The following is a 20,672-nucleotide window of genomic DNA, read 5'->3' as shown; positions in this document are numbered from 1 at the left end:
AGTAATTTTGTTGGTTTATTTCTCTATCTTATTCCAGCAAGATAAATACCTGTCAGAAATTGAGTAGAAAAACAAAGATGAAAATTGTGCACCAGTAATCAAGTAAATGTAAATTGAGACTTCAAATGGCATTTTAAACTATTCTAACCAATGTAGTAGTTTTTTTTTTTTTTTAAAATATATTGGTACAAAGAGAACATCTTTTTTATCTTTACAAAGGGTCAAGAATCAGAATGGCTTTGGACTGTTCAACAGCAATACTAGAAAAAAGAACACAATGGAGAAATGTCTTTAAAATTCAGAAGAAAATACAATTTTCAGCCTAAAATTTTGCACAAAGTCTGGATGTTAATGAAGTGTGAGGGCATAAAAAAAGGACATTTGTGAACAAGCAAGTTCTCAAAGGCTTCACATCCTTATGTACCGTTTCTCAAAGAATTGCTGAAAGATATCCACTGCTAAAATAAAGAAATAAGCCAGAAAAGCAGGTGTGGGGACTATGAAAGGAGATCCCACAAAAGAGAGAGATGTAGGTAATCCCCAGTATGATGATTATGGGAGACCATAGATGACTGTTATGCTCCAGAGTGAAAAATCTAGAATAGAGTAAGTCTGAAGGAAGATAAAGTTAGTAGAATATCTGTTGAGTCTGATATTGAAACATAGGCATTTCAGAACTTGTGGATAAGTTCTTGATACATACAGAGGAAACTATGTGAAATATATGAACCAGTTTTCAACTTCAAGAAAATATTCTGCAGGAAAGGAAAAGTAATCTTAGTATATTATACAGCTGGAGGTAATATTTACCTTGTCATAATAATGTAAAAAGTAAATACTGACCTAACAACAATGACAATTTAACGATATTTAGAGAATGGGGGGACAGAAAAAAGGTTTATGTTAGTAGAAGTGGGGACAATGTGTGAAAAAAAGCTAAATCCTCTTCTTCGGCATGGGCATCAGAACATATGCCTAAAACTAAAACATCTAAAAGCTGAAAAATTAACTTACTATTTAGAGAAACTGAGGTTAATACCCAGAGAATCTATTAAATGAGTTGAAGTCATTATCTCTAGTGAGGGGGAAACGGCAGTGTAGGGCAAGGGCTGCCATCTTTTCTGTAGCAAATCCTGTAAAACTGTTACTCCTAATTATGTTCAGGTGAAAAAAAGAAACAAAATAAATTAGGATTAGATAGCAGTTTTTGTGTGGCTTTGTCTGACTAACTTAGGTAAAGTTTAACTCAGAATTACTTTAACCCCTGCCACTCAGTATTTGTGTTTTATATTTATACAGATATCAGCCTAATAACAAAGTCTGTAGCCAGATAGTGAAATGCTTTGAATGTTGTGTAGTGTGAAGAAGACGGGGGAACAGCTTGCTATGGTGAGAAGAGAATGATTCTTAGAATCAGACCAGAGGTTCAAATTCTGACTGTCCTATTTATTAACATCTTATGTATCTCATCAGATCTTCAATTCCCTAATATGTAAATGGTAGAATCTTATTCACTCTCAGTGTTATAAGGATTAAGTAGTATCTGAACCAGAAAGCACAGTACATGGTAACAAGCAGTACTCAACAGTTTACTGATTCTTATTCCTTCTGCCTTGCTAGATGATAATCTCTTTGTATCTTCTTCCATTTGGCGTGAATAGGCTTTAGATATTTAGTAAAGGAATGAAGAAATGGGTCTCATAAAGATAGAAATCCTTTGTTTTATGATGCATGCTAAATCAGGCACTTAAACAGGGGATTTCTGGAATGGTAGAGTGAAAAACTCTGTAAATTCACTCCTCCAAAAAAGCAACAAAAACACCAGGGAAATTATAAAACTTAACCTTCAGAACTCTGAAAATTAACCAAAAGCTTGCAACACCCTGAAGAGAGTTTATTCAAGCAACACTGATGAATTTTTCTAAGAACTGAGGGCGTTTAAACACAGCCGCACTCCCCAGCTCCACAGTTAAACCTTGAAAACCAGCAGCTTCTCAACCAGAAAAAACTGTTAAATCCAGCAGCCTGGCAACTATCAGAGGAGGCAGACCGGTTTGCGCCTCAGAAATTCCATCCCCAGAGCAATGTTACTGCTTGACCTCTCTGGCCCACTCCCTCAGAGTCCCACTCAGAGGGCTTGTCATGATTTGACTTTGACTGAGAACTCCCTCAGTGGGAAAACCCTATCTCCAGGGCATTTGCTGTAAATGATCACAGGAAATTGGTTAACACTGAAGCTGCCTAAAGTTACGATACCAGTTGGGCAAGGACCAGCCTGAACAAAAAGTTTAAAAGAAAATCTGGGGAATGAGATGCCCATAGGCAGCTTTGGAAAGTTCTGATATATTCTTGTGGATCTGGAGGCTACACGCATGTGTAGGGCCATTGTGCTTGCCCAGGAAAGTCCTAGGAGGGCCCCAATCTCTCACCTCTGACTGACCTCAGACCCTGTGCAAGCAGGAAGTGAAAGGTGAAGCATGAGCATTACAGGCAAAACAAACATGAAGTCCCTTGGCAAAGGATGGAAGAATTATTGGTTCCAGACATTTCAGAAATCTCTGAGCAATCATTAGTTGACCACTAAACTCATTGAGCAGAGACTTCAGTGGCTGCACACCATAGGGAAATACAGACTTTACAGTATTATTCCAAGTCACTGAACAGCAAATAAAATAAAAAACACCAGCAACAAACTATGGGTTGGAAGTGGGAGTCTGATTTCCAGAGTTGCCACATCATATTATCTAAAGTATGCAATTTTCAACCAAAAATTATGTGACATACAAAGAAGCAGGGAAATATGACCCATACACTGGGGGAGGGGGAGACTCAATAGAAACCCCGTGAAGAAGCTCAGAGGTTGGACTTACTCAAGCAGACATTTACAGAGCCATTGGCGGTATCTAGATCAAGGAAACTGAGACCAAGAGGTTACTGACTTATATCATGGCCAGCGTCAGGGCTCAAAGGAGGCCATGAACTTGTGCTTTGCAATCCAGATTATTTCACAGAATGATTGCCTTCAATTTTAAGCATCTATGTGTGTACATGTATTAAAAACTATTCTTTTTTTTAAAAACTACTAATGAGAAGTTATTTGAAAATATTTACGTATCTAAATAGCCCTTATGTTTTAATCTCTTTTTCAGGTCCTCCAGTTAATGTCACATGCAATATATTCATAAACAGCTTTGGCTCTATCGCCGAGACGACAATGGTAGGCATGTTTACTTTGTGACAAGTTTCACACCAGAGTAATTTATAATTACATTAAAGGCAATTTTCCTGCTAACGTTATGTAATTTAAAGCCAAAATTAACATAATGAGATTTTAAAAGATAAAATTTATAGTATAATTAAATTGCAATCAATTGCAGGTAATAATGTTTCATTTAGAGATGGAATATTAGAAAATAAATGTAAGTGAAAATAAGATTGATGTTTCCCATTTCAGTCATTAAATATTAAATCTCAAATTAAAACTAAAATTTTACCATAAAAACTATTTATTTCTTTTCAATGCTTTTTAATAGCGAGATGTAAGTATAAAAGTAAATCATTTCATGTTTAATTATTCTTTATACTTATGTTTATAATATTATGTTAAGTATTCTATTTGATTACTTTTCCAAATGAATATAATATTTGCTCAAACATCATAAATGTTTTGTAAATTATAGTGTATGCCTTATTAACTAAACACACTGAACAGAGACCATGTAATTGAGAATATTTTATATAATCAAGCTATTAAAGCCAAAAATATCATCATTATAGACCAAATTTATTCGGTTTTGAATTGTATCACTTTCTCTGAAGGTCATGTTGTGTCTCTTCTTTGCCCTGTAGCTTTTCTTGTGCACTTTAGGTAAGAGAAAACACAAAGATAGGCACATGAACCACCAAATATCTGTAAAATTGTCTAGCAAGCAAAGATTTTTTTCAATTGAAACTTTTATTGTCATTCTTAAATTACCTAGAATTATACTCCATTCCTAAATTTAGCAAGTATAATTTTCATTAACTTTCAAAGCTGATTTTAGCTAATATAGGATATGAAATACTTAAAAATTTATTAGCTTGCAAAAGCTTTATTAAGTAGAGAATTATGCTCATTTTATATATTTCAGAATGACTTGATATCAAATTTTCTAAGGAAATATAATCCAATATGCAAAATATTATGTGGAGGTGTATGTAGAGTTGTGGGTGCGCATGTGTGTGTATATGGAGGATTATCTCAACAGGAAGAGACTTTATTCAGGCACTATTATTTTTAAATGCTGTTTCTTTCATATATGCAATATTTACTGATTTAGCGTCATCTCTGTGGCTTTGCTCAAACTCAGTATAATGTAATTACAATAAAAGCATCAGTGGAGAAGAAGTGAACTCACATATTTGGGCATTATATAGAATTATCTTAACTACAGTATATAAATTAACATGAGTTTGTGTATATGTGTGTAAACACAGAGCCCGCGTACAATTTGCTAGCGTGAGAGCAGTGTGGTTCTGGTGCAATTCTGACCATACTCTTGTTTCAGACGTTGATATATTCTGGATTCTGACTGAATATCTGGTCCTGATTTATATCCTGCATTTGTATATATCCAGTCCAAATCATATTTAAAGAGGAAGGAATCTCTGCTGGATTTTTTCTATTTAGACTTCCCAAGTTGTATTCCTAGCCCTGGCAACTTTCTCATTTTAATTACTAATATACACACTATACAATCCTAGAAACCTGGAAATAGGCTTATACTTTCTAGTTTGCAAGATCATTTCCACGAAATACTTTCAACTGCAGTAATTGGAAAGGTTTATGGCCTTACATGTCTTTATGGGGTGGAGGAAGGGACTTAGAAAAAAGAGAAGACATGGCTAGATTGCCTTTTTAATAAAACCTCAAACCATGTCAGTTTCCTGAAGATCTCTGCTTTTTATGGCATATTTCATCAGTCTACCACAATATGGTTGTCACACACAATCTAGAAGACTACCCCAGCTAAATTTCTTACCGTTAATAATTTTAGACAGATTTCCTTTATAGAACAATATTGTACGAAAAGCTTGTAGAATATTGCAAAGACAGTCTCACAGCGACTCTTACTCAGTTTTATTTCCCTTCTCTAGTATAGAAACCCTTTCCATTCCTACATATTCCATCATCATGAATTCCCTTCAGAATCTTCTTTAGCATCTATCACTTTCCTCTTCAGAGTCACAAGCAGCAGCAAAAAACATTAATCAAACACCCCAGAGGTTAAGTATTATAAAATTAACTACATGCAGCTTGGCATCTTTCTTTTTAGTCTTCTAAACTCCTAAACATGTTACATTATTTCTATTTACATAATCAGATTCAATATTTGTAAAATTTTTAATGGTGTCAGATATAATAGGCGCAATACAGTGTCCATCTACACAGAAATAGAGAAAGTTAGAACTTATTATTTTTATCTTAAGAATCATAAAATATTTAGCTACCACTTGGTTAAGCTGACGTTTTTTATTTGTAGTTTCCACCATCACGGCTCTGCAACTAAACTTTATCCTATTGCTTCATTTGCCACAATATTGTTTGAATTAATTTACTTTTATAAAAGTATTAAAATACTTTTTAAACATTCACATTTCTTATACTAATACATTTTACTCTTGTTCTTATAATACAAATAACCTAATTCAACTAAGACAATGTACTGAAACAGAGAGGACAGAATTTCAAATTACCTGTAATCATTAATGAATATCTTTGCATCCCAGAACTCAGAGCTAAAATAAAACTAAATAACTCTCCCAATCTATACATCCTTGCTTAACAAAGATCTTAAGTGTCTTTAATATCTTTACTGACCAAATAGATTAAGTTTCCTCTGCCGGTCTAGTCTCTAATCTATTATATCTCTCCCCATTTTAAAATACAGCTTTTGGCTCATTTGAGGTAATTATTTGATTCTTGAGAAAATTTCTCCAGTAGATATTCTCCTCTTTTAGCCACTTTTTGAAAATTAAGTTAACTCAAATCTTTAACATATTTTGCATCTTTTTTGAACCCATTTTCTTATATTTATGTGCAATTTTCCAATAGCTTAAACTCAAATTTCTTTTTAACTCTTAAACTCATCTTTCCCAATGTTTGTCTCATTAACTTAATGTAGTGTCAACCACTCTCACTTGAGTACAAATTTATTATTCTTGACATATAGGCATCAGATTTTTTTCTGTAAATTTTATGGAAATTCTAAACTTCCCTATTTCCCTCACATTTGACTCATGTGTCATTACATATGATGAGATTCTCTAAGGATTTGTTCAGCCTCCATTAGTCCAAGTTCACATTCTTCTTAAGTAGACAATGATTTAACTTGTTAGAAATCACAGTTCTTAAACAACTAAATTAAAAATAAAACTGGTTTACTATCATTAGCGTCATTCTCTTTCCAATTTTGCAACATGACCTTGGTGAGAGAAAGATGTTTATCCTGTCTTTTAAACTTGTGGTGAGAAAAGGAGTTCGTGATTGTTTATATTGTTTATATGAAATGAAGCTTAAGATCTCCACGTTAAGTTACTCTTAAGTGAAGCATTACTCCTGGAAACCTGTGATGAGTTGTGCATAGGGCTTATATGCTAGGATGAAAGCATTCATAAATTGAGCTTTTTTTAAAACCTCATATATACCTATGCAGTAATTTGGGTGTGTATATATAGCAATATTTCAAAATGGATATATTGGCTTAAATTCCTATCTTCAGAAAACAGATGGCTCTCCATCTTGTCACACATATGTTAGAGAGTTAGAGAATTGCTCTGCTGTGTGCCTTAAGTCAATATTTACTCATTGAACCATTACTTTTCACCAGTGCCCATAGAATAACTTATTTTTATAAAATAAAAACAGGAAAGATGAGACATTTTGATATAGTAACACTTTTCAAGTGCCTGTATACAGAGATGCATGGTGGGCTTGGAGAGAGTAACTGAAGGTCTACCGTAATGTCAAAGAATTGTCAAACTGTACAGCTTTTCAATTTTCCACACAAATTATAGGCTCACAGTTTAGTTACAACAATAATCATGCACATGTAGATGCTACTGTGAATCACTGGATAGTTAGATTCTCAAGAGAAACCTAAGCCAATATGGCAAAAAACTTGATAGTGTCCATTTACATATTCTTAACAGGATCTTTAAACTCCTACACATCCTTCTTTCTGAGTATATTTTTATCAAAGTTATTATCTATGCAAAAATGCAGAGGTAATAATATAAGTAACACTCATGCACCTATCACCGTCTTAAGCAATTAAACATTATAAATAAATTGAAGTTAACTGTGTGCTCTTGCCCAAAGCACCACTTCCCTGCTTTCCCAAAAGAATTTTATTCCTGAATTTGATTTTAAGACATAAAATTCCATTCTGCATATAGGAAAATATAAACAAAATGGCCATAGTGTAGTATCCATGTGTAACAGTTCTTTCGTTCAACTGTATGTTTTTTTGAGATAATCCATGCTTGTGTGCTTAGACTATTTTATTCACTTTCATTTCAATAAGTATTCCATAATGCACTTGTTCATTCTGCATTTGTTGGACATTTCAATTGTTTCTAATGTTTTTGCTACTACAAAAAAACTCTGCACTGAAAATTATTGCTCATTATCTTCTAATACACATATGCAAGATATTCTATAAGGTATATACCCAGGAGTGGAACTATTTGACCCAAGGTGATATACTCAGGAGAGAAATTTCTTCGTTCAGATATTACTAAATTGCTGTTTAAAGTGGTCATTCTATCTTAAACAGCTACTAGCAATTTTATGGATTTCCTATTGTTTTACATCTCCCACAACTACTATTTACTCACTAGATTTAATTGCTGTTATCACACAATTTCCGTGATTAATAGTGAGGTTATGCATTTTTCTTGACTGTTTTTTAGCCATGCATGTGTCCTTTGTGCAAAATGCCTACTTATATCTTTTTCCTACTTATACTTATTTCTATTATATAGTCGAGCCACATAATAAAGTTGCAGTCAGTGACTGACTGCATATACAACAGTGGCCCCATAAGATTAGTAGCATATAGCCTCGATGTATAGTAGGCTATACCATCTAAGTTTGTGTAAGTACACTCTATCATGTTCACACAATGATGAAATCCCCTAATGATGCATTTCTCAGAACACATCCCCCTCCTTAAGTGACATATGACTGCACACACTTAAACACACCACACACACTATATTATTCTGAAGATGAATGCTTTGTCAGTTATATGCATTTAAATACCTATTTTACTTTTTTCCAGTGTGTTTAAGATGTCTTTTGATGTATAAATTATTTTAATTCTAATTTACAAAATCTAACCTTGCTTTACTCATTGGTTTGTACTTGTCTTAAGAAATCCTTCTCTCACCCAAGTTCATAAAGATAGTTTCTTCTAAGAGAATTTTGTTTTTCCTTCAAGTTTTAGTCCACTTGGAATTTTGTGTAGTTGTGTATGATGTGTGGTAGGCATTTAATTTTATTCATTTCAAAATTGAATAATTAGTTCCAATAGTTTGTAATTATATCTCGGTCATATATATTTCTAAACTGAATGAGTCTGTTTCAAAGTTCTCACTTCTGTGCCAATGGTGAGTTTGTCTACGCCTGCACCAATATTATAGTGTCTTGTTTAATATAGCTTTATATTTAATAGCTTGATATTTAACAGGAAAACTTCTCAAACACGAACTTTATTCTTTTTCAAAATATTCTTAACTCTTCTTGGAAGTTTGCTTTTTCATGTAAATTTTAATCATCTTGTAAAGTTCCACAAAATAAAGTTGCAAAGGTAGTACAGAAAGTTCCCCTATATCTCCTGCTGTTTCCCCTATTATTAATGTCTTACTTTATTATGATACATTTGTCACAACTAATGAACAAATATTTGATACCTCATTACCTAAAGTCTATACATTTTTAGTGTTTCCTTAGTATTTACTAGTGTCTTTTTTCTGTCCCAGGACCTATCCAGGATACTAAATTATATTTAGTTGTCATGTATTCTTACATTTTTCTTGTTTTGGATGGCCTTAACAATTTTGAGTACTGGTCAGGTATTTTGCAGAATGTCTCTCAGTTGACTTTTATTTTTATGACTAGACTGAGATCAGGAGATTTTGGAAGGAAGACCACATAGGTAAAGTGTTCTTTTCATTACTTCATATCAAGTGTATGTAATATCATTAGAATTGTATGTACTCTCATTATCAATGACTCACCAATGTTAAGCTTGATCACATGGGTTAGGTGAGTGTTTGTCAGATTTTTCCACTGTAAAGTTACTCTTTTTTCTTCATCTTCTCCTTACTGTATTTTTTGGAAAGAAGTCACTGTGCACAGCCCACATTTATAGGCAGGGGAGGGTTATGCTCCACTTCCTTGAAGGGGTCATTTCCACATATGATATAGGATCCTTCTGTACAGGACATTTATTTATTTTTCCCCATTTATTTATTCGTCCAATAATTTATTTATATCATAGACACATGGATATTTGTTTCACACTTTGAGTTATAATTCAATACTACATTACATATTTTATTGCTCAGATCATTCCTGTTTTGGCCATTGAGAGCTCATTCAGTGGCCTCCTGTGTCCTTTTGACATATTCCCATCATTTTGCTTTTCGTGCACTGCCTTGCAGTCTACAACTATAAGATGTTCCATACTCATCTTGTGTATTTCCTGCCCCAGCCCTAGATTCAGCAATTTCTCCAAGGACCCCCGGTTCCTTTTGTGGGAGAATGGTATTAGAAATCCAGACCTGGGTGTGCTCATTGCTGCTGAGGTGGCATAGCTTCCAGGCCCTCTCAGCAGACAGAGCTTGGAGATGTGTATGTGTAAATGTTTTAATTTAAATTTTATTTTCCAAGTGTTTCTATATATATAGATAGACAATGTATTTTCAAATGTTGACATATATCCTAAGAACTTGATAACATAAATAGTTGTAGTAGCAGTTTGCCGGTTTCTCTGTATTTCTATGAATACATTTATGCAAACTAAGACAGTTGTACGTCTTCCCTTCCAATCTTTCTGCTTTGAATCTCTCTCCCTCTCCCTCTCCTTCTCCTCTGCCTCTCTCCTTTTCCCTCTTATCTTCTTGCACTAGTTCACAACTCCTATACAATGATAAAAGAAATGGATGGAGAATCACCGCCTTTGTCTTTTTTCTGCCATCAGTGAGAAAGTATGCAATATTTCACAGTTAGGAAAGGTATTTGGGTCTGGCCCTGGTCATCTAGTAGTTAAGTTTGCAGGCTCTGCTTCGGTGTCCCAGGGTTTGTCGATTCAGATTCTGGGCTTGGACCTACGCATTGCTCATTAAGCCATGCTGTGTTGGCATCCCACATGCAAAATAGAGGAAGATTGGCACAGGCGTTAGCTCAAGGAGAGTTTCCCTCACCAAAAAAAAAAAAAAAAAAGAATGATATTAACTGCAGGTTTCTCCTAAATGCTCTTTATCAGACGGAGAAAGTCTTCTTTCATTGCTTTGTGTGCTGAGGGTGTTTTTTGTTTTTTTTTTTTTTATCATGAAGAAGCATTGAATTTTATTCAATGCTATCTCAGCATTGAATTTTATTCAATGCTATCTCAGCATTGATTTGAAATAATTGACTTTTCTCTTTCATTCTATTAATATTATGTATTATATTCAAAGAAAATCAAATATAGATTGACTTTCAAATAGTAAATCATCCTTGTATTCCTGAATAAACCCTATTTGGTCATATTTGATTATCTTTTTTATGAATTGCTGGATTTAGTGTTCTAATATTTGGTTTAGGATTTTCACTGCTATGTTCACTTTGGATGTTGAGCTATAATTTTTTTTTACAATGTCAGGAGCAGTGTGTGGTATCAGTATTATTTTTATAATCAAAAAATTAGTTGGGAAATGTTCCTTCTTCCTCTGATCCTCAAAATAGTTTGTGTAAAACTGATGTTATTTCTTTCATAAGTATTTGATAAAATTCACCAGTAATGCCATCTGAGCTGGTCATTTTATCTGTGGGTAGATTTTAAATTATAAATTCAAATCTTTAAAGAGATATAGGACAAGTTAGTTTTTCTATTGTGCACACTTTGAAAAAGTTTTGATTTTCAAGGAATTTGTTCCTTTTATTAAATTTTCAAATTATTGATGTAAAGTTATTTACAATGCCTTGTCTTTTCATCTGAGGGATCTTGGTAGTGTCTCCATTTTCTTCCTTCTTATCGATAATTTTGTTTTAGCACCTTTTTTCCCCTTAATTAGTTTACATATGGATTTGTTTCTATTCCGCTGGGGATGTTTGCTGCTTTCTGAATCTATGACTATTACTAACCTCCTAAGAATAATAATACTCGATTTTTATCTTTCTATTTGCTCTTTCTGTGAAACCTGGATATTCTGTACCTAATTCTCTCTGTCAGAGTTTCTATCTCTTTGTACTTCTGTGCTGCCTATTTCCTATCTTTAAGAATTGTCATTAGTAAATAATTTGGAATTCAAAAAAATCCCAAATAAGCTGCATTTTTATATCAATCCATTTTAGATTCCTTCATTGCAAATAACTCAGTGACTTCCAGTAAGTCAATTTATTTACACACTATGATGATGTTAAGTTTTTCTTATGCTACTTTATTTGGCTATATCGGGATGGCATTTTACTCCTTGTACTTATTTATCAAATAGACTTCATTGACATCATATTATTTTATCCCTTTTACATTCGTTTTATTTATCTTTTATTTCTTAATATTTTATTTAAGTCCATTGGAATTTATTTAAATGTTTTTGACTGTAGATTCTGTAGAGCATCAATCTGTTTTGCTATGTTTATTATTATGTCATCACCAGTTAGGATAATTCTTAGCACAAAGTGACTCTAAAATATATATTGTTGAATATATATATTTATATTCTGGCTAAAAAAGAGTACTTTTTCCAAAAGGGGAAAAGATCTTTGACACAAGTGGATAAACTCTTTGTTATTTTTACTGCTTCTCAATATGACCTGTTTTTGCTGTGCTGAGTCCTGGTCACCATCTTAAATTGGTGCTACAGTCTCTAAAATATGAGCTAAGTAACTAATTGTGCAATCAAATATTGCTCAAATAAAGTTGCTTTTTTATTCATATCTTCCCATGTAATTTTATAATCTCTCCTCAAAAAGCATTTGCTTTTTCAGCTGTAAGTCATTAAGAAAGCCAGAATTTTGTCTGGAGAGTTCTCTATGATAGGAAATTAGAACTCCTATTATATAGTGCTTGTGGTGAGTGAAGAATAATACCTAAAAGAAAAAAAATATTAAGGTGCAATTATTTCAGGTGTTGACTAGGTTTCAAAGTAATGTTTTTAAATGCCAATTGGAAGCAAATGTGTGTAATTTGAAGGAAAGTCCATTTTTTCTGTCCTTTTGCATCATTTCCCAAAAATGAATCATTGGTCTTTTGTATCTATTGCCAAAAAGCTAAGTTCTTATAAAGGTACACTCATTTTATGAGTGCCATAATAGCATTCAGTGACTATTTCTGTGCAATTCATATTTCTAGATTCAATAATGTTAATAAAGCATATGATTAGATAGATGCTATTCCACTTCTTTTTAGAATAGGCTGAAAGCATCTTGCTATCCTTTTAATATTAAGATCATGTCTGTTAACATCTTATCCTCAGTGCCTTGTTTTTCTTACTTTGAATAATAGATAAAACCTAACCAAATATAGCAATGGCAATGGTCTGAAAGATTTTTAATTTCAAGCACGAGTAACCAGTGACTGGCAGTATGAATGTGTTCCGAACTATCATTTATAAACTTGAATCAGAAACAAGACATATTTATGGGAAACGTTGCAGAAAGATAAGTATGCATGAAGGTTACACATCCTGGTGACCCCATCAGAAATATAATAAATCTCTGCCTGCTGTAGTCGTCCACAGACCATCCTTATAATACCTATGTCTCAAAAAGAGACTGTCTGCAGATCCTGTTCACATAGGTAAAATTTCTTATAAAGAATATCACAAAGAATACGATTATTTAATTGTACTGCACTGTTGTTAAAACAAACACGATGTTTAAAAGTGCATTTCAAATTCTATGCTGGGGAGTTCCAAAGAGAAACTGATGTTAATGACGACAGAAAGAAAGCTGTATGCGGAGGAGGGAGTTGCCAGGCACATACATCTGCAGCTTCTCTCCTTTACTGGACCACATATCTTTGTAGAGTTACAGTTTACTCCGGCTAAGAGAATTGAAAGGTTAACTGCATTTTATTTAGGCCTTTGAAATATTTGGACTGGGAAAAAATGAGGAAGATTATAGGGGTAAATACAGTGTGAAGCATGTATGTCACTTAATTTACCTCTCCTCTCGCTGCCTATTGGACAGCTAATTTGTAATGGAAAGTGACTGTTATCTGCACATAGTTCTCTCTAGACGAAGGTGTTTTATAGACTTTCCTGTTATCAGATGAATTAAGCACTTTTGTTGGCCATATAACATGCCATAGAAATGACCCGAGTCTCATGAACAGTTCATAGCAATGATGTTCACCTTCACGGTATTTATCAAGCACCTTTTTCTAGGAGAATTTGATTTTCTGAAAGACTACTTTCCAAAATGTCATTTTAACCTCTAAAGATAAAATGGGCAGTAAGATGGGGAATTGTGTTCTCTGAGATGATTGGCACTAGTCATAATTTGTTACTTAGTCATGGATTGAGCATGTCAATTAATGTTAAGTACTTGGCAACAATTTAAATTACAGATAGCTTTTCTTCTGTGATGCTGAATCTCGGACAGATGAATGAGTTAAAGTTAACACTGATACTCTCTAGACCAGTTTGATGACGTGATTCTGTTGCTGTGGTGAACCTAGCAGCCTATCGACAAAATAAACTGATTAACTGTGCTTCAGATGGGCTCAAACAAGCCACATTGACAGGGACCTAGGGCTGTGCCACAGGTGTCCTGTCAAACAGAACAGATGCAGGCAAAAAAGTTAAGCGGAACTTGTTGCTTAGGGAGTAATAACAAAATGGAAAATTTCTACGTGACAATGACGTATATATATATGTGTGTGTGTATATAAATATATATATATATAAGAATGCATATATATATATATATAAGGGAGTTTAGTACTTCAAGATTTGGTTTTCAGAATATAAGGAAAATCATTTTTCTCTCAATCTCATCAAGGAGATTTAATAACAAACTTTGTTCTATGGGAGAGCGTGAAGAAACAGATTTATTAGCAGATATGCATTACTATAATCTGCACTATCTTCTAAAAATTCTCCTTGGTAGTTTTTTGGAATATTGCCAATGCTTCAGAGACTAGCTAAAGCATAAGACAAATAATCCTGCCACAAATTCATATTAAGAGGTTTAATTAACAAAAATGAGCCTATAACATGTCAACATTAAGTAGATAAACTGCAATTATTCACAGGCAATTCCTGGGCAACTTTCCTCTGCTAAACTCATTCAGTTTCCGTAGAGACGATCATGAAGTCGTCTTTTTCCTCTTAGGGTAGAAGACATTTGAGAGTGCTTGCTTCTTCGTTAGGGTCTTCCAGCCCTAATAGGACTCTTCTCTCCACAGACGTTTGGAACAAGTGAAGAATCCTCTCTGCTTTTCCCTAACTGAACTCTCATCTCCTCTTTCCCCACTGGAGTTGCCTCCATCCCCTCAATGGTGTTGGGTAGTGATGTTGTTTCACCTCCAGATAGTCTCGACCAGGCATCTGACTCTCCCCCAGAGTTAATATGAGAACAGTCAGATCCCTCTCTGAACTAAGCAGATGAAATTTAACCCCTTTCTTTCGTGGAAGTCATTTTGTTTACTTTAGGTTGTTTTTTCACGGGTTTTCTCTTTTCTAGAGTCATTTCTTATCTGCTTCAGGTCTTCCTCTGGTTTCCGCTCACTCAGTCTTTCAATGACCATTTACGATTCTACATACCTCGTTCTACATACCTCATTCTATATACATAACAAGCAGCTACTAAAAAGGCTAAAAACTCTGACTCTAGTTATATTTTACTCTTTATCATATTTTAACTCACTATGAAGATAATTGCTATTCTTCATCCATGCACTATAAAATTAAATATGATTAATCAAAATTTGACAGCAGATACAAAAAGAAATGAATATGCTCTGCATCCCTTTTTCTCTGTAATTTTCTCTGACAGTTTTTCTCAACTATTTTTTTTCATTATGCCTCCCTAAGGAGTTTTTTAGACATCTTTTTCCCTAATTGCCCTCCCCATGAAATTTTAATACTTCAGATATACTGCATATCTGTTTATACATTCTATGTATGTCTCTGAATTATACATAAAAAGAGTAAGATTTTTTCACCCACCAGGAACCATCTTTTGCTCCCCTGGGAACAATATTGTCCTCGTTGAGAATATGTTCTCCAACGTACATATTTATAGGGTACTCATGGGTGCACTTGCCCAAGGCTAATATTTCTATCCCCACTGCTTGGTAGCATATGGAACAGCAGGAGAAAATGGGACAGAAGCACTGGGTATTCTGAGGGGGAAGGGATACATTTTTATGCTGCTAACTATTTGCAAAACTATTAATACGTATGGACTAGAGGCCAAACTATATTCTGTCTTTCTTTAATGTATGAATTTCTCCTTTTTTAGGTATTATTTTTCAAATATTATGTGTGGGCCTGCATACACACATACCTATAGTAATTGTAAATATATTCATATTTTTTTCAGATTTATATTCCATGTCTGACACAAGGGCCAGATTAATTTTCTTTTCTGCTTCTGTGATGATATTTATGTTTTGATTCCACTCATATAACTATTGTGGCATCGTATCTTTCACTATTCGACAAAATTGTTCTCAAAATATTTCCCATGGAGTTCATTCCTCAAGCCTGCTCCAGTGGCAACAAATTTTTGTGAAATACACATAGTACATATGATGTATAACGTTACTATCATGGCATAGCCAGAGGAAGATTCTATGAAAGTGTAATTTACTCAAAACTAAATGGATAGGTAGATAAGGTTCTCTTTTTCCTTGTTAAGGTGGTGTAAGGGTAATTTTTAGTAAAAAGAACCTGTACCTTAGGTAGATCCCTGGTGGAAAAATTCTTCATGAGACACTTTAAGAATTGCCTACCACTGGAGCTGGACCCACTGGCTAGTGGTTAAGCTTGGCACACTCCACTTCAGTGACCCAGGTTCAGTTTCCAGGCTCAGACCCACGCTGCTCGTCAGTGGCCATGCTGTAGCAGCTGCCCACATACAAAATAGGGGAAGATAGGCACAGATGTTAGTGCAGAGTGAACCTTCCTCAGGAAAAACACAAAAAGATTGCCTACAAACTTTTCTAGGAACTTTTTGTTTTCCTGAGGAAGATTAGCCCTGAGCTAACATCAGTTGCCAATCTTCCTTGTTTTTTTTTGATGAAGATTAGTCCTGAGCTAACATCTGCCACCAATCCTCCTCTTTTTGCTGAGGAAGACTGGCCCTGAGCTAACATCCATGCCCCTCTTCCTCTACTTTATATGTAGGACACCTGCCACAGCATGGCTTGACAAACAGTGTGTAGGTCCACACCTGGGATCTGAACCAGCGAACCTCAGGTGCAGAAATGGAGCATGTGAACTTAGCCACTGCACCACTGGGCTGGCCCCTCTTCCTCTTTTCTTTTGTTGCATGAGGAAGATTATTCTTGAGCTAACATCCGTGCCAATTTTCCTCCACTTTTTATGTGGGTTGCCACCATAGCATGGCTAATGAGTGGTGTAGGTCCATGCCTGGGATCTGAACCTGTGAACCTGGGCCACTGAAGTGGTGTGCACTGAACTTAACCACTATGCCACAGGGCCAGCCCCACTAAGAACTTGAAAATCAGCCCACCTCTGCTTCCAGGAGAGAGATGCCCAGGGCCCAGAAACCAGATTTCTTCCCTGATCCCCCTCCTACTCCTATTAACCAGGATACAGCTTGGGAATAATCTTTTCAGAAACTTAGTGCTGCTTATAGATGCCATGTTTCACATTCCACATATTTTCATTTACAGCATGTGAATTGTTCTGGGGGCATTCTTTCTTCATCTTACTCTCAGCCTCACCTGTGAGCCATCTCCCACTTCTTCTTTCTCTCCTTAATTTGTCCACTGTCCTGTCTGGAATCCCTGTCTCTTGGATAAGAGCTTCACTTTTCCTATTCCTATGTGCTCTCCCAAGCACACACACATATATACACCTCTTCTAACTAAAAGTATCTCCGTTTTCTTGTTATCACCAAAGGAGGACTCTCTCCACTACTTCCACCACCCTTGAAGAGAATGCCCTTCAGTCTTCCAGAGCTCATGAGATTCAGGTCACGAAGTCCTTGTTACTTCTTTATTCCACTTCCAGACCATTCCTCTTCAATCCTGCTTTGAAGTTACTATCTTTGCCTATCGACATTCCTTCCCTGCTTAGACATGTCATAGGTCAGTGTTGTGGTTAGTCTACTCATTCATCTGAGACTTGGGCAGGTGATCCATAATCTTCTCTATTACCAGATCTACCTTAATCCTGTGTGGATGAAACAACCAACACATCCATCCCCCGACCTCCTCACCTTCAAGAAACACTTTTTTTGGGCCAGCCTGGTGGTGCAGCGGTTAAGTGTGCACGTTCCTCTTCAAAGGCCTGGGGTTTGCTGGTTGGGATCCTGGGTGCAGACATGGCACCGCTTGGCAAAGCCATGCTGTGGCAGGCATCCCACATATAAAGTAGAGGACGATGGGCACGGATGTTAGCTCAGGGCCAGTCTTCTACAGCAAAAAGAGGAGGATTGGCAGCAGTTAGCTCAGGGCTAGTCTTCCTCAAAAAAGAAAAGAGAAAAAGAAACATCGTTTTCACTTAACTTCAATTATCCACCTCCTTGGATATACCCAGGACTTAGGCAAACCATGAAATCTGCTCCAAAGTTTGAACAAATTCCATTGTCTCAACCTCTGATGTTAATTTCAAATCTCTCTCTCATTTCTCTTTCAGCATTGAATTGCATAAAAACAAAACACACTAGTTTTTTTTTTGTAGAATTGGATACAGTGCAAAGATTAAAACAAAAATGTTGGAGGCTGCTAGAGGCAGCTCTAGGTTGACCATCACTCAAAACTTGTAGTCTCATGGTTATTTGATGAGTGGACCAAAGCATCACACTCGTGTATAGTATATGTTACTCCCACAATTTGAAGAGGCCTAGTCAGTATTGTTTCTCTTTCTTAGTGGGAGGGAAACAACTTGTCCCTCATTTTCAAAGAGACATCCAGACATGCTCCAAACCCTTGATGCCCCAAAACATTGCTGAATTCGCTTGGAGTTTATCTCCTGTTCTCTGGCTTTTATAAAGGCATCTGCTATTTTCCACTCACTTATTATAGCAGCACGATATTTTCAATATAGTAGGTCAGTGGGTTGTCTTGTGATGCTGGATCGTCAGTGTTCTCATAGACTTAATTATGGCGCTAGGATCTACCTATTTCTCCTTTGCAAAATAGCAAGGATATCTCTACCAGATGAAAGCTAATGCCTCTGATGTTCTCTGCTTAAAGATGTAGAAAAAAAATGTATTGAGCGCGTCAGTCCTAAACCAGCTGCCAGTGATTGTATTGGTTTGCACCAATAAAGAGATTACACATGAAACAAAAGCTATAATTGAAGTAATCCGATGAATGAAGTTAAGATAACCCATTGTCAATTCCCAAGTTTTGAGTGTCTTCTGCATAGGCCCAAAAGGAAAGTTAAATAAGGATGTGAAAGGAATCATGACCCCATCATAATACAAGTCTTTGAGGGAGTCACTATTTCTTTGGCTCCCCCATGAATCCAAAGCTGCTCTTCATGAACTGTATTGGCAAGAAAAGGGCTTCAAAGAATTCCATGTGGGTCTTCCCACATTCATAACTCTTATACCACAAGTCAAAAAGATTATGTGAGGATTCTTCAGTTGATGAGATTTTATAATATAAAATCTTCAGCCATTCATTTATGAAATGAGAAAATAGAATGGATTCACAAAACCATTGAAACCAATGTAAGATAAGTTCTTATCAAAGTTTCATTATTATCTGTTTGTCTCATAACCTACCACTCTGACCAGTTGACAATAGTAGTATTTTGTATGTCCAGGGACTGGAATTAACTCAGAACTGTGGTCCAATGTTCTCAGAAACACTGATCTTCCTAGTTCCTGTTCTTCAGCATCCAGTCATAATCAGTTGCTGCAGGTCCCCATGGGAGGAATCACAGTATGCATTTGTGATGTACTAAAGGGTCCTTTTCCAAAAGAGCTTGAGTCTGGGAACACATTCATGTCTTCTACTTAAAGGTTTGTGTCTCCTTTGGTGACTCAAGTAAATCCTCTACCTGTCAGCCCTAGAGTTGTTTTGATTATTCAGAACATGTAGAATCTTCCTTAATGAGCTACCCACACATTTCAAGCCTATTTGACCCCATAGGCTTTGATGATTAACCATCTATCATCAAAGATCACTGTGATTCACATGTTCTGAATACCCACTCCAACTCTGCTCCAGTTATGGTAACCACATCAATTTTTCCTCTAGAAATGAATAAGTAATTATAAGTGATATCTGTCACCCTGGCAACAATCATCACCACTGAAAAGTGGAAACACATTTCACTGGCAATATCTCCAGCTTACAGAGGACAGCCATCACAGTGCTTTTTTAAAATATGCTGTTCCTTCACTCACCAATGGATTTTTCAAAGCCTTCTCAGGGTACATAGTTGGGGAGTGAATGAATTGGTCATACATTTTAAATCCACTTCTATGTCTCTTATTTCCTAAGTCTTTGGATGTCTTCTTCTATAACTGACTAACAAATGTATAGTATGTCAACTTCTTTCATTCCAGGTCCCTGCTGGTTCCAGCTCTCAGTTAACCAAATAAGCAAACAATGGGAACTACTCCTAGCTCTCTGAGCTAACACACTGAATCCAGAATCTCTGTAAATGCACCCTAATCAATAAATTTAACCAATTCTAAAATGTTATTTCACACTCTATAGTCTAGTGCTCTCAGAATCTATTCCACACATAAATATTTATGCACATACAAATTAGGAGCATCTAGCAATTCCTTGGGGTGTAAAAACTTCTCCTCCTGGGATTGACTGTAATTGATTCCCTGGCTGCTTTCAGAGATCTAATCCTAGCTATAGGTCTGGGGGCAATGACTGTTGGCAGGGACAAAGTATGATAAGAATAGGCATCCCCTTCGTCACAGTGGGCCAGGAGGAGCTACTTCTGCAAAGACAGGAGCAGTGGAGTTTTGTGGCTCAAGATACTCGGAGTTTTCCAAATCCTCCCAGGTATTATTCTAATACTTGAAGTTTCACTCTTTCCCAATCAAGACCTTAACATTCACATATGTCCCCTGCAAGAGGGTGAGTATAATGTACTTTTTCTGGCTTAGTAAGCTACAAATTCATCTTTTGCATCTAGTTTTCAGCCACACAGTCCTCATCCATGAAGCTACAGAAGATAAGATACTTTTTGAGAGAAACTGTGAAAAATCGGTGGCTCTCCAGCCATGCCTTAATCTGAGGATTTAAATT

The 20,672-nt window shown here is 35.6% G+C and overlaps 1 protein-coding gene across 1 annotated transcript in view; it reads left to right on the top strand.

Annotated features, from left to right (window-relative positions):
• Positions 1 to 20,672, top strand: part of GLRA3 (glycine receptor alpha 3) — a 177,251-nt gene that overhangs the window by 43,409 nt on the left and 113,170 nt on the right. The window contains 1 exon segment of the mRNA XM_046657295.1: positions 3,150 to 3,217. Coding sequence (XP_046513251.1) covers positions 3,150 to 3,217 — 68 coding nt within the window.

Source organism: Equus quagga, chromosome 3 (assembly GCF_021613505.1).
Source record: "Equus quagga isolate Etosha38 chromosome 3, UCLA_HA_Equagga_1.0, whole genome shotgun sequence".
Taxonomy (NCBI): Eukaryota; Metazoa; Chordata; class Mammalia; order Perissodactyla; family Equidae; genus Equus; species Equus quagga.
The sequence above is the reverse complement of the archived record's forward strand: the minus strand, read 5'-3'. Positions and strand labels throughout refer to the sequence as shown.